This window comes from Topomyia yanbarensis, chromosome 2 (genome assembly GCF_030247195.1).
Source record: "Topomyia yanbarensis strain Yona2022 chromosome 2, ASM3024719v1, whole genome shotgun sequence".
Taxonomy (NCBI): Eukaryota; Metazoa; Arthropoda; class Insecta; order Diptera; family Culicidae; genus Topomyia; species Topomyia yanbarensis.
In genome coordinates, this window is record NC_080671.1 from 324581517 (window position 1) to 324596377 (window position 14861).

Sequence of the window (14861 nt, forward strand, 5' to 3'; positions counted from 1 at the left end):
GTTAACGTTGCCGCATTCGTTGGCGTGTTGTATGTTGTTTTGCGTAACGAATGACTGTGATTAATGTTTTATATGGTGCAATTGTAGGATATTAGCTCCTGCCACATTGAGCACCTTTTTTCACTTTTAGTAATTGTTTCAATTCTCGAATAGCTGGTCTCAAAGAACATTTCCAAAAAAAACAATAGCAACACAATTTATCCACAGTGGGGCTAGTTTTTGCCGGGGATCTATGGCGGAACGATTTTAGGGATGGATGGAGGGATGAGAAGGTAGACTGACCTTAATTAACCGGTAATTGAAATAAATTTTTATTTGTATATTTGTATTTTTATAGCACGTTAAAATAATTTTTCGCCAAAAATGCTTTGTGTTAAGATGGAACACTAATTTTGGGCGTCGCTAGAGATGTTTGTGATATCCATAAGAAGCCAATTGCTATGTGCCAAATAAGGAAATCAAATCAGTTCAATTCAGTCACCAGTAATAGCAGTCGTTTGCCCGCTGTACTCGCAGTTGTTTTATTTGCGTTTAATTCCTTATTACTGCGTTCTGTGTCATTTTTGTCTATTACTGCATACCGACTTCTACATTAAAACGTCACATTCCTTTCCAAAAAACCTTCATAAAAGCTATGATTAGAAAATTTTCTCGGTTGTTCTATATTTTTAATCCTACAACGGTTTTTTTGGGGTACATTTGTACCCCAGAGCTATTTGCAATCCCTGCTATTCCGTTACGGTTTATTGTAACTGCAAGCAAACTTTATCATAAATCAATTTGATTATTAAACTTCCATTAAAGCTGGTGCAACCTATTTGTTTCACTTAAATAACCTAACAGTGCCTGCTTAAAATTTGTCTGGGGTACAAATGTACCCCACAAAACCGTTTACGTTAGTGTTTTATCATGTGTATATAATTCGGAAAATTTATTATATCTTTTTTATAAGCAAAATATCGATACATAGTAACTTGCGTGAAATTGTATAGGCTTCAACACTGCTGAACAATTAAATCTGTTATTTGATTTAATAATGCTTAGCAATAGCAAAGTAACTAGAAAAGGCGCTTGGATCGTAATCGTATTTTTTGGTTTTGATGTCAAAATATGATTTGTATATAATATGTACTACGCACCACTCAATTCCTCATCTTCTGTAGCCCAAGTTCTGGAACGTACAATGCATTGGTCTGTTCCTTCATCGCCTATTTTAACTTCGTTACTGCATATTGCTGTATATTTACTATTTGTATTGTATTTGTATTTGGTGTTCAAACAAGCATCGGAATAAATGCACTTTTTGGTCGGTTTTTGAATTATTTACTGTTTATTCAAAAGGCAATTTAATAATATTTACAACGCCGTATAGATAGTAAAAATCGGTTAGAAGCTTCCGAAGTTATAGCAATATTAAGGTTAAAAAGGGATGTTGACGTATTTTTAGGACAAATTGTATAAAAATGAAAATGTGCATAAAAATTTGCAAAGCACGATTATTTTTGAAAAGGCTGCTTTGATTGGCTTATTTTTGAATAAAACTATCTAATTTAATTATAAATTCAATAAAAACTAGGCATATTAGAGCGGTTTTAATTCTGGGGTACGAATGTACCCCACAAAACCGTTTACGTATAGAAAAAGTTACGAAACCGCTGTAGGGTTAAACGAGAATTACGAGCTGAATTTGCTACCTTATTCTTGCTAACAACAAAAGCTAAAAACTGCTCCACCGCTACCAACAGATAAATCTACCCGTGTATCATTTTGTCTAAACCACAGAAGCAAAACATCGTAGGGGAGCCCGGGGCTAGTTGGCGGTTGAGGTAAGTTGGCGGAATCCCTTTTTCTCTGTTTCAATTAGACATATAGCGCTGGCTCTTCTTGTGTACCTCAAGTTAGGTAAAACCCGTTATCCAATGTGTTTTTGTTGCAAAACGATTTGTTTGGTGGAAGTTGTGGGTGATATTGTGTTTTCGAGTATACCACGTAAATGTTCTAAATTTTAAATGCTTTGCGTTATTTAGAGTGATTTTAAATCTATTTCCCGAATGATTATATTTTTCGATAGCGCGTGAAAAGAGCATCCGTATAGATATTACATCTATCCACAAACAAAAGTAATTTTTTAAATAATTTTTATTAAAATATGCGGTTGAGGCAAGTTGGCGGTGCTGCACGTGGGATAAGTTGGCGGTACTATTTACAGTGCAATAAAATCATGAAATATTTTTATTTTTGGAATTCACTCCAAAGTAAGAAAATCTTTTTCTTGTGTATCTCGCCAATGCAGGAGACATTTATTCCGGCCAATTGCATAAAAAATTTCAAAAATTTTCTTTTGTATAGGGAGTACGCGTCAAAGTCAAAATTCCGGGGTATTGAAACTGAAATATAATAGCAAATGTCGGTTAATATACAGTTTTCTCGAAAAGACATTCAGCACGTTCCAAAAGGACCCTTGAAGTAATTGAATCTCCATTTGATTGCTTAGTTTTTAACGTATACCCACATACCGCCAACTTACCCCGGGGCCGGGGTAAGTTAGCGGGTTTTCCGCGTCACATATTTTTGTCTCTAAAAATGGAAACAATGCATCAAACACTTTAAAAAAATCGGCGATAAAAATTGAAACCAAAAAACCCCGCCAACTAGCCCCAGTCTCCCCTACTTCAACCTACTGTGTCGAACGTGAATAAAAATGAATGACGATCAAAGCGGAAAATGGCCGTACTGTGGTCAAACTGTATTCCTGTTTACTCTTCGAGGTGTCCCTTAAAATCATCTGTTGGAGAAGTTAAAAATATCAAATTTGCAAATGGAGGTAAAGATGATCAATGTCTATACCTTACAATTTCATAGTTGGACATAGTGTACTGATTATTTTTCAGACTAATAATCAAGTAGAAGCGTTTATTGCGCAAAATTAAATATATCATTGAATGTGGCAACATGAAGTCAGTACCTCTGTATATATAAAGGCGATGACACAAACGTGGTGCGAATACACGGATTATCTCCATATACCTCTAATAAGGTTGTTAACCATTGTGTACATTTTTAACAGGGCAAAAGAGTACCCGGGAATCCGCTAATTGAAAAACTCGTAACCATAGCAATTTTAGCAACAGCAACATAGTTTCATATATGAATGAATATATACAAGTCCTCTAATCAAGATTCAAATAAGTAAGTTGAGAAGGGCCCGTCAGTAACACTAGCCTTGGGGCCCGCCGCCGCTCTCGACGGCCCTGCTTAAGCAGCAGGTTAAAGTAAACCAAAATTTTAACTAGTGTTAAGTTAGTTTAATAATTATTGTAAGAAACCGGTCTACATCTGATTGACGACTTGAAATAAATAAAATAAATAAATAAATAAATATTTTTAGGAGGTAACGGGCGACACTTGGAAGAATTAATTTGCAAAAGACGATTTCCCCATACGAAATCCCATGTAAACTTAAAACCGTGGGCGCAAAAATATAGTAAAATATAGATCGAGCTAAAAATTTGCAGAGTTGTTCTGGGAGCTAAGTGGGATCCAAAAAGTCACTCGGAGCAAAATTTTGTTTTTTTTTCATATAACCATGTCCCACTCTACAGTGACCGAAATTCCTATAAGCGCATAGCAAATTTTCAGCCACAAGCGCGATTAAAAAATCAAACGACGTCAATAATTACTGTATGCGGTATGTATCTGTAATATATGCTGTTTGAAGTAGTAAATATTTATTTTTATTTATCAATACTTGGATTGAAGAAATAAAACATACTTTGTGGACAGAAATTCCTATAAGCGCAGCTTTAATTTTATTTAATATTAATGTAATAAAAACAATAAATCTCAACCTTTAATATTTTGTTTGTTTTCTATTTTTCAGAATTGTTTCGTAAATTCGTTTCGGCATAGAATCGACGAGATTTTCCAACATATTTATTAGAATTTTTTGCCACTCCTCTCTGACAGCCAATTGAAGCTCACTGACTGTTCCAAACTGGCGTCCACCACTGTATACTCGTCTTGCCAGGATACCCCAAAGGTTCTCAATGGGATTTAGATCAGGACTTCGTGCTGGCCACTCCAGCAACGAGATATCTCGCTCGGCAAACCACTGTTTAGATGCCTTGCTGACATGAATTGCAGCGTTATCATGTTGGAAAATGAACTCATTGTTCATTACATCTTCAGTAAATGGTATTAAAACACTGTCTCATAAATCAACGTAGCTTTAAGAGTTCATTCTCGTAGAAATAGTTGCCATCGGTGTCTTTACCTCCGAATTCCTCCGTAGATCGTGCCAATAATATGCACAGCAGTCGGGACCGTCGATGTTGAATTTCTTTTCATCAGAAAATATTACGTTGTCCCATTCTGTCTTCCAAGCAAGACATATAATTTTTGGCGAAATCCAACCTTGCCTGAATATGTCTTGGTGTCAGATTGGGTTTTTTGGTTTTTTTTGTGTACACCATATGTCCAGAGCCACGCAATATTTGACAAACTCTCCTGTTTGTGATTCCAGTTCTTCCTTTATTCCTGAAGAATTGAACTTTCCTGTCTCACCCAACTGAATAATTCGGTTGCGTTCCCGGTTGGTAATTTTGGAATTACCTCTATTTTTCTTCCGGATTCCATATTTTTCATCTTTCTTCAGGAAATTTCGTACTACGGTTTCACCTCTACCGATCCCCTCAGATACTGCACGGTTGCTTAAGCCGACATCCTTTAGTTCAAGGATTAATCTCGGTTGAGTTTCATCCAAAAATGTCGCTTTAGGCATCGTGAAACTTAAAAAACAATCCCGCTTCGGACACGTTGGTTATGTTCAGCAAGCACTCATTTACAACTGATACACGATATAATGACAGATTTTAATGGTGTGTGTGAATGCAACTCAGTAAGTGTTGCCAAAATGGGTGTGCGCTTATAGGAATTTCTTGTTCAAATAAAGAGATTCTGTCACAATAAATCGGAAAAGGCACCATACGAATTCAACAACAAACAACTACAATGTCATGACTCATGTAATGTTTTGACAAAACAGCAATGTACTTATATGCAATCATTAGTTCAATATTATAGAAAATGAACGTGCGCTTATAGGAATATCTGCCACTGTACTATCCAGCCATAGCCAATAAGTGTGGGCGCCGTGTATGCGGTGAAATTTGGAGTGAAAATATTAGACATTGCCCTAAATTGTATTGCACAAGAATCGTTCTCTATTTTTAAGACTACCGAACATACAACAGTGTTATTCTGAATACGATCCTTACCAACATATTGGTATTACGAGAATATTCTTGAAAATTAAAGTTTTAGTTTGAAAAATAGGTTTTTATCTGACGAGACAGGTCTATGCATCACAGGTAGACAGATTGCTGGAAATATATGAACAATAAAATGGTGCTCAGTAATTTCTTAGGTGTAGTCAGAGTTATGAAAGTTGAAATTACTCCACCAAAGATTGTTTCGTAAAGAAGGCCTTGAGAACCGCTTACAACGACGATTTAATTCATAAAACAAATATATTAAAAAATAAATTAAAGATATTTATTTACAGAATAAATAGTATCAATACATTCCAGGCACAACATTCATCAGTACACTCGATTCAGGAACATTTTTAATCTATATTTACAAAAAATCTATCAAGAACAGCTACAACATCACATTCGTCGAATTCCAATCAATATTCAGCATCACAATCCTGAGACAATCATGTTTAGAAATATTTTTGCACCAAATCTAACTCTTAACCCAGCTTAACGTCGGCGGATAAATCCGGCATTCTTTATGATTTTAGCAATACGATCGCGTGGAATTTTATCAGCCGCTCGCTCAAACACGGGCATCTCCTTGTCGCCAAACCACGACTCCTTCGCAAGCGCTTCGGCAATGTGTGGGTTTTTGTAAAAGTTATTCTGCAGCTCCGCCGGGTACTGAGCTTCGTGCATTGCATTTTCCACCACAGCCGGATGTGCCAAGGAGACCGGCTGCAAAACAAAGTCAGAGATAATTGGATGGGAAAACACACATTTTACCGAATAACCGATAAATACGTACCTCGTGTTGAACTGGCTGATGTTGAAGCGCCAGGGCAATCGGCTGGTTCAGATAGATCTGGGCGGATGCACCGCAAACGGCACAGAGGATGGCGAAAGTCAAGATGAGTGCGTTCATTTTGATCTGCAACAACGGTATAATTAGTGACCGGGGGGTGGAATGGAATCGCAATGTTGGTTGCATAAAACGATCGTCGTTAAAAATGAGGCTTAATGCTGTTTTGGGCGGTAAGTTCAGCGGGCAGAGCGAAAATGGGCGTTTGTGGAAGTTTTGGTTTCACCACCACCTGACCGGTGCGTATCAGTTCCATTACGCTAATCGCAACTGGAGAAAGAAGGAGAATAGTTGCTGACGTAACGTAATTCGCGGCTAGTTTAACAAGCTGTACAAGCTGCATGCCGGCGGTTGATTCTATTGCATAAGCAAAGTGTGTGTTGTTGTTGGAAAACTATATTAATCATGCTTTTCTCTTATGAATAAACATGAATAATTGGAAAACAATACGCGCTCTTCAATCTTAGATAGTTATTGAACGCTTATCATAACAGATTGCTGATTCGAGTAGGTGGTCGTAAAATCTCTCATGGGAGAGGTTTATATCGAGTTTTAGGTTAACAACTTAGTGGTTTTCATCGCTATTTGCACAACAATCGCTTGGAATCCTTCTGCAACAACTGCACTAACTCAAAAAATTAAATGGTTCATAAATCAATGTCAAAATATGCCCAAAAATTTCTAGTCGCTCAGTTAATAGTACACAAGAGTTTGTACTTATACCGCCGACAAACCGACATGACAACTAGAACGATTTCTTTGAAAATTTTTGGCAAATAATTTAAACTAAATTAGATCGGAACAGTAGCTCCATCTGTAAAAGTCTGGACCAGATAAGTTTGACATATTCAAACGAGCAGGAGTTTTTCAAATTCAAATGAGCGGAGCATCGTATATTAACGTTTCAAGTAAAAAGTATAGCGGTATTGATTAACTTTGTACTCCGGTTGAGTTCATGAAAAGTAAATCGAGAAAATTGAATCAACTTCGGAATTTATTATCACATTGATTAATAGAATATTCCATTTCCGACAATGCAACATTAAATTAAATAAATTAAATAAAATTAAATAAATAAAATGCAGTGTATGCCATTTGCCCTGAATCACCAGATATTTCGTCAAATATCGGTATATGTTTACAAAATTTAGTCACTATTTGTCACATGTTCAACAAAACTAGAACATATATCTCAAAGGCTATAGTTTCCTTTAACCATTTCAAGTAAATCCCAACTTCTTTGAGTTAAGTGCCTTGAAACTATGGTTGTCTATTTTCTCTTGTCCAAACTTCTACTGGAGGATCTCCAAACACATAGAATAGCTTCGATGATTATTAGAGAGTTGACTGAAAATTTTGTAACTCGTACTGTGGAATGGACAGTACGAGTTACAAAATTCTGCGTCGACTCTCTAATAATATCTTGCCAAATTTGAAAATACAGTGTCTTCAGTTTGTCGATGCTTATACTTCAGAACTCTGATGCTACCGAACATGACAAAAAGGAATCTTTTTCGAAAAGCCATCTTTTTCCCAAGATTCAGTTAACCTTTTAGAGGATTGGTTACATACTCAAAATGGCAATAGCCTGTGGTAGAGTAATGTCCTATTTAAAATTAACTCGGTTTTGCACAGAAAGAAATTAGGTCACATTCCGGGAGGCTTTCTATAAAGAAACTAAGAAACTAACAACCCATTTTCACCATTTCTCTGTGATTTTTTAATGGCTAACTTAGCAGTAGAAGAAGTTTGAAGGAGGGAGGTGTGTTATCGAAACGCTGGTGGGGATACGCTGATGATATTTTTGCATAATCAAATGAAAAACTTAACGAAATTTTTTGAAGCATCCATGGTAATATTGATTGGTAAATGGCTGGGTATTGCGTATCTGAATGAATAAAATAGACCCCACGCGTAGTCTTTAGCTGACGCCCATCCCTACCTCCACGCGGTACAGGTCGGGGTACGAGCAACTATAGTGGAGATCGGGTAACCAACCCCGGTGGAAACTATGGTCGTACACAGACAGGGAAGGGGAGGTTGCTTCGGCAAACCTGGAGCGTTTGTTTTCCATGTTAGGAGCGGCCTACAACAGCGTCTGTTCCCCATGTTAGGGACGGCTGATCATCGTCCGAGTGCTAGCGAGCTAAACTATGCACTATGGTCACCCGGAAATTTAGGGGGTTGGTGTGAGGCCTTGTAAGCCAGCCATAAAAAAAATCAAACAACGAACAATCAGCGAGATTATACGGACCGGCACAATCGGCGAAAACCAAGGCAAAGAATAAGGACTACCGATTGGAAACTCGGGACGTGGAACTGTAGGTCTTTGAACTTCATCGGAAGCTCCCGCTTACTTTCCGATGCAATGAAGGATCGCGAGTTCGGCACAATAGCGTTTCAAGAGGGGTTTGCTACGAGAGTTGGGGCAATACACGCGTGCTGGGAACAGCTTTCATCGTGATGGGCGAAATGCAGAAGCGCGTGATCGGTGGCCGATCAATGAAAGAATGTGCGGGTTGAGGATCAAGGGTCGGCTCTTCAACTTTAGCAGAATTAACGTGCACAGCCCACACTCCGGGAGCACTGATGATGATAAGGACGCATTCTACGCGCAGCTCGAGCACGAGTACGACAGCTGCCCAAGCCACGACGTCAAAATCATCATAGGAGATTTGAACGTTCAGATTGGCCAGGAGGAGAAAGTTAGACCGACTATTGTGAAGTTTCCGGCACACCAGAAGACGTATAACAACGGCCTACGACTAATTGATTTCGCCGCCTCCAAGAATATAGTCATACGTAGTACCTATATCCAGCACAGCCTCCCACATAAGTACACCTGGAGGTTATTTGTTTATTTGTTCAATACATCAACAGGCATATCAAAACCCCAATAGTCATACAATAATTAAAACAAATAAAAAGGTCAAGTGTTGTTAGCTAATTGATTAAATAGTCTGGAAAAATGTATACGTAGATTTTGTCTAGAAACGTTGAAATCAAATGCAGTAGCTGCCTGGTTAAAAATTCGTTGCAGACCAGTGATGGCTCCATACATACTATAGTTAGTGCGTCGGAATGGTAATCTGAACATAATGTTGTTGCGTAGTGTTCGAGGAGCGACGTTTATGCTGATTTGTTCCAGAATAGCTGGGGCATCTATACGACCTTGCAGAGTGTCAGCGATGAACAAGGCTCTTGCAGTATTCCTTCGAACATGTAGGGACTCTAGTTGAATTAGCTGACACCGGTTTTCATAGCGAGGGAGTCGGGAAGAATCTCTCCACGGCAATCTACGAAGCGCGAAACGTAGAAAGCAACGCTGAACGGACTCTATTCTCTCAACGCCATAATTGTAGTTTGGACGCCAAACTTCAGAGCAATATTCTAGAATAGATCGCGATAAAGAACAGTAGAGCGATTTGAGACAATAGATATCCGTAAAATTTTTGGCTATTCTGAAGATGCATCCCAGTGCTCGAGATGCTTTACCAACTGCATAGGAGACGTGCTGTTTAAACGTAACTTGAGAATCCAGAATCACTCCCAGATCTTTAACGTGACTGACGCGTTCAATGTCTGTTTCTAGTAGGTGGTAGTTAAAATGAATCGAATCTTTTTTCCGTGAAAACGATATTACCGAACACTTCTTCGGGCTCACGCACATGCGGTTCGTGTTACACCAATCAGCAAAGACATCAAGCTGCTGTAGGAGAAATCTGAAATCTGCAAATCAATTGTCCGAATTAGGCGGAATATCTTGAGGTCATCTGCGAAGGACAATCGTGGAGTCTTCAGAACTAGATGTACACCATTGAAGTATAGCAGAAACATTAACGGTCCCAAGTGGCTTCCTTGAGAAATTCCTGACGTAGAAATGAAGCCCCCCATCTCCTATGACAACCGCTATCTCTCGGTCTGTGACGTAGGATCGAAACAACTGCAAAACAGACTTGTTACCACAACAGACTGAATAACAAATCGACCACGTTCTGATCGATGGTCGGCACTTCTCTGACATTATTGGCCTTCAGAACCTATCGTGGAGCTAACATTGGCTCGGACCACTACCTGGTTATGGTGAAACTGCGCCCAAAACTCTCCATAATTAACAATGCACGATACCGACGCCCGCCTCGATATGATCTTGGGCGACTGAACCAACCAGAAGTCCCCGCAACATACGCGCTGAATCTGAAGGCAGCGTTGCCTTATGAGGGTGCGCTCGATGAGGCTCCTTTTGAAGACTGCGGGAATATTATCAAAGCAGAAAGCAGCCATAAACAACACAGCTGAAAGCGTCGTCGGATATGTGGAATGAAGTCAACGGAACGGCTGGTTTGACTAGGAGTGTAGAGTGATTCTAGAAGAGAAAGACGCAGGGCGGGCATTGATGCTGCAGCATGGAACGCGGCTGAACGTAGAACGATACCGACTAAAGCGGGAGCAACAACCCGCATATTCCAGAATAAAAAACACGTTCTGGAAGAAGCAGAGTGTGAGGAAATGCAAGAGTTGTACCGCTCTCAAGAAACCCGAAAATCCTATAAGAAGCTAAACGCATCCCGCAATGGCTTCGTGCCGCGAGCCGAAATATGTAGAGATAAGGGTGGAAGCATTCTGACGGATGTACGAGAGGTGACTGAAAGGTGGAAGCAACACTATTGTGAACACTTTAACGGCAATGAAGAAACGAATGCAGAAAGGCAACGCAGCGGAGAAGACTACTACGGCAGTACGGCGGACGATGGAAACCAGCCCATTCCCACGCTGGGAGAAGTTAAAGATGCCATTCAACAGCTCAAGAACAATAAAGCAGCTAGTAAGGATGGTATTGGAGCTGAACTCATCAAAATGGGCCAGGAAAGGCTGGCCATTCGTCTCTACACACACTGATAGTCTGGGAATCCGAACAGCTACCGGATGAGTGGAAGCAAGGGGTTATTTGCCCCATCAATAAGAAGGGCGACAAGCTGGAACGTGAGAACTATAGATCGATCACCATCCTGAATGCCGCCTACAAAGTGTTATCCCAGGCTATCTTCCGACGCCTAATAGGAGATTGTTCGATGAAGTTATCTGGCCGATTCTGCAACGGGCGCTCGACAATAGACCACATCTTCAGCGTGAGGCAAATCCCCCAGAAATGCCGTGAATACCAGGTCCCAACGCACTATCTGTTCGTCGATTTCAAGGCGGCATACGATAGCATCAACCGCACAGAGCTATGGAAAATTATGAACGAACACGGCTTCCCCGGGAAGCTCACAAGGCTAATTAAAGCAACGATGGAGGGGGTGCAAAACTGTGTGAGGATATCGGGTGAACTCTCAAGCCCATTTGGATCCTGCCGAGGACTAAGACAAGGTGGCGGTTTCTCGTGCCTGTTGTTTAACATTGCACTAGAAGGTGTTATGTGGAGCCGGGTTTAACAACCGAGGTACGATTTTTACACGATCCAGCCGATTTGCATGCTTTGCGGATGGCATGGACCTTATTGGGAGAACATTTGAAACGATGACTGAGCTTTACACCCGACTGAAACGATAAGCAGAAAAAATTGGATTGGTTGTGAACGCGTCTAAAACAAAGTACATGCTGATAGGAGGGAATGATCCCGCCTAGGAAGCAGTGTTACGATCGACGGGGATATATTCGATGTAGTGGAGGAATTCATATACCTCAAATCTCTGCTAACGGTTGATAATAATAACAGTCTAGAAATTCGAAAACGCATCATCAACGGAAGTCGTGCTTACTATGGGCTCCAAAAGAAATTGCGAAAAAATTCACCCACGCACCATGCTCGAGGAGGACCTGCAAGCACTCGGAGTCTTCGAGCGCCGTGTGCTTAGAACTATCTTTGGCGGCGTCCAGGAGAACGGTGTGTGGAGGCGATGGAGCTCGCTAGGCTCTACGGTGAACCAAGTATCCAGAAGGTGGCCAAAGCCGGAAGGATACGATGGGCAGGGCACGGTGCGACAATGCCGGACAACAATACTGCTAAAATTGTGTTCTGCTCAAATACTGCAGCTACAAGGCGAAGAGGATCACTGCGGGCTAGGTGGTGCAGCAAGATCTGGAAGGTATCGGACGCAACCGTGGGTGGAGAGGGGCAGCCGCGAACCGACTGTTATGGAGAAGAATTGTTGATCAGATTTTATCAAGTTAATTGATGTAACATCATATAAATAAATAAATTATAATAGTAATATTTAATTCAAGCAGGATGAAGAAAAGATTCTTGTCTAAAGAGAAAAAAATCCTTTATCTTCAAAATAATACCAAACCTACCAATTCCAAAATATAACAAATACCTCGACCGGCTATATAAGCCAACGTGTTTGAAATCTTCTAGTTGCAGCACAATAAGTGCTGGTGATGAAATGTGTAGTACTCTGATCGCACCATCAGCATAAACGTACAACTGTGAATCTCTTCCGTCTTGTGCAGGTAGGAAGAGCCTCCATACTCTTGATTCAAGAACCGTCCTTTATAGTCAATATGCCTGTTGATAGCATAGACAGGAAATACATTTATTTTTCGGAATCTTTGCCACATAATGAATCATCACCTACTGATGATTTGAAAAGGGTTGTATCATAATGTGACAGAAATGGGCTTCCGCTCATAATCGCAGTGATGCTAATGTGTATCACCAAAATAATGGAATAGCTAGTAAGTCAGTAGGTCTCATCAGCAAACAGAACCTCTTCACCTACGGGACATCGTAAGGTAGAAGTCGTTTAGTGTGTTCACAAGTAGCCCGGTGAATAGGTCAAGTCCGTGGTTCCGCAAACATCTGGACTAACTATACTGAGTTCCAACCTAGACAATAATTCCTACTTCAATCTTTTTATTTATTTCAACCATCCCAAAAGTCTGGGTGAACCTAACAAGGAAGTGGAAAACATTCAGACATTCGGTTGGCAAAATCCGTTAATCAGAACTCGAAATATAATGGAAAACTTCAGAACAACCCGTAAAATGTGGAATTCATAAAAACACATTGCCAAAGAAATTTCTCAACTATAATTTTAGAGTTCAGTGGATGAAAATCCATTATCCATTAATATTTAGAAACGAGAGGTTTTTCTTTTTAAACAATATTTTAGAGTAGCAGTTTTAATACAATATATTAAAATCAACTCAGGTAAAAAATATTTTTGAATTTGCCAAAATAATTATTTGAGTTACTGTCTGAATATAGACTGACCTTTCAAAATGGAAAACGTATAAGAAAGCTGATTGTTTAGCACTGAAACGTATGACTGGTGACAGACAACAGTAACTTTGCTTGCAAGGACAAATTCTTTGCGATCAAAAAGGAAACTTTGTCTTGAACTTGCCTTTCTTGTTTTACTCTCTGCTGACTTATTGTATAATATTTGTCGCTAACACATGTTTACCTACTTTTTTAAGAACAAATCAGATATTTTTCTTCGAAGTACTACCAAAAATTCAAAATTTTGGCCCAGTAAATTTTGGATTACAACAAGTTTTCGGCGAGGCGCCCCCGGAGATTCACTATCACTCACTCAATCTGCAGTATTTTCCCATGAAAATTTTAGGAAATATTCTTCAATTGTGGCATTATTTTATAGAAATTGAATGAATATACTAACATTCTCTGTATTGCCCTCCTCAGTTCTGTTCTTTCACTAGTTATTAACCAATTGACAAATTATTATCACCAGTTTGGAAATAAATAACTGTTTGTTGAACATAAAATCACCTTAAACTAATCTTATTCCACTGAATCGAATTATTACAGTTCTTCACATGACACAGAAAATCAGGTTCGTCACTTCCTGAGCGCTTGACTCATTCACAGGGCAGCTTACTTTAAGTTTCTTGACAAGCCCGTTCGAACACCAGAACGTAGCAAAAAGGCAAATAATCTGTTTATCACCACAAACCGTAATACTCACATCTGATACAGGCCTCGGGAAGGTCCTTTTTGCTAACGGTTCAGAACTGGAAAGTCAACTACTTACTGACGAAACGAAGTCGTGTTCTTATATATCGTATGTGCTCTATTTAGCAAAAAACAAGGCATCGATCGCGAGCAGTTTTTTAGCATCAAGAAACACGCCTCCGCTCGGAAGCGAAGCGATCCCTAGTAGGTGATGCTGCGATAGTGTACTAAAGCTGGTATTAGTAGTGGTTATCACACAACTTCTTGCTAGTCGTATTTGATATTCCACCTCACATTCAACACAGATCAAAATAACCGCTACGTTGTTCTTCAGGGTGGATCACGTTGAGAACGGTTAACTGCGCGCTTCCTTCCACGGGAGAGTGGGGCAAAATGAAGTCAATATTCGTGTGGAATCAAATATTCTGGAAAATATTTATTTCAGAATAAATTATTTTATCAAGCATAAGGTTCCTTTTAATAATCGCACGGATTTTGACATCTTCAAATAACTTGATTTTTTTATGTCACGAACAAAACTAAAAAGAATGATATTGATTCGATAAATGCAATCGCAAAAATGTGAATTCTAAGTAACAGATGTGCGAAAAAAAGGTTTTTCGATAATTCTAAGATACACGTGAAATAATTTTATACACAGACCTTATTAAAAAAATCAGGCGATTAAAAAATTTCAAGTTTAAAAATGGTGCGATTTGTAGAAGAATTAACTGTTCGGATCCGATTTTGCGGGACATTACACTTGACAAAGTATTTGCTGAGGAACTAGCGTCAACCCGACGCTAACTTAGACGAAGTC

The 14861-nt window shown here is 39.4% G+C and overlaps 1 protein-coding gene across 2 annotated transcripts; it reads right to left on the reverse strand.

Moving 5' to 3' along the window:
- Nucleotides 1–5529: 5529 nt before the first annotated feature.
- Nucleotides 5530–14158, reverse strand: LOC131681263 (uncharacterized). Of its 2 annotated transcripts, none has more exons than XM_058961978.1 (3): nucleotides 14055–14158; nucleotides 6067–6189; nucleotides 5530–5996 (listed from the first exon to the last, which is right to left on the reverse strand). In XM_058961978.1, exons 2-3 carry the CDS (start codon nucleotides 6181–6183, stop codon nucleotides 5766–5768), a joined length of 348 nt encoding a protein of 115 aa, XP_058817961.1. In that variant the 5' UTR covers nucleotides 6184–6189; nucleotides 14055–14158; the 3' UTR covers nucleotides 5530–5765. The 2 variants fall into 2 exon arrangements, with proteins under 2 accessions (XP_058817961.1, XP_058817962.1); XM_058961979.1 differs by lacking the exon at nucleotides 14055–14158 and adding an exon at nucleotides 13859–13996.
- Between the last annotated feature and the right edge of the window lie 703 nt (nucleotides 14159–14861).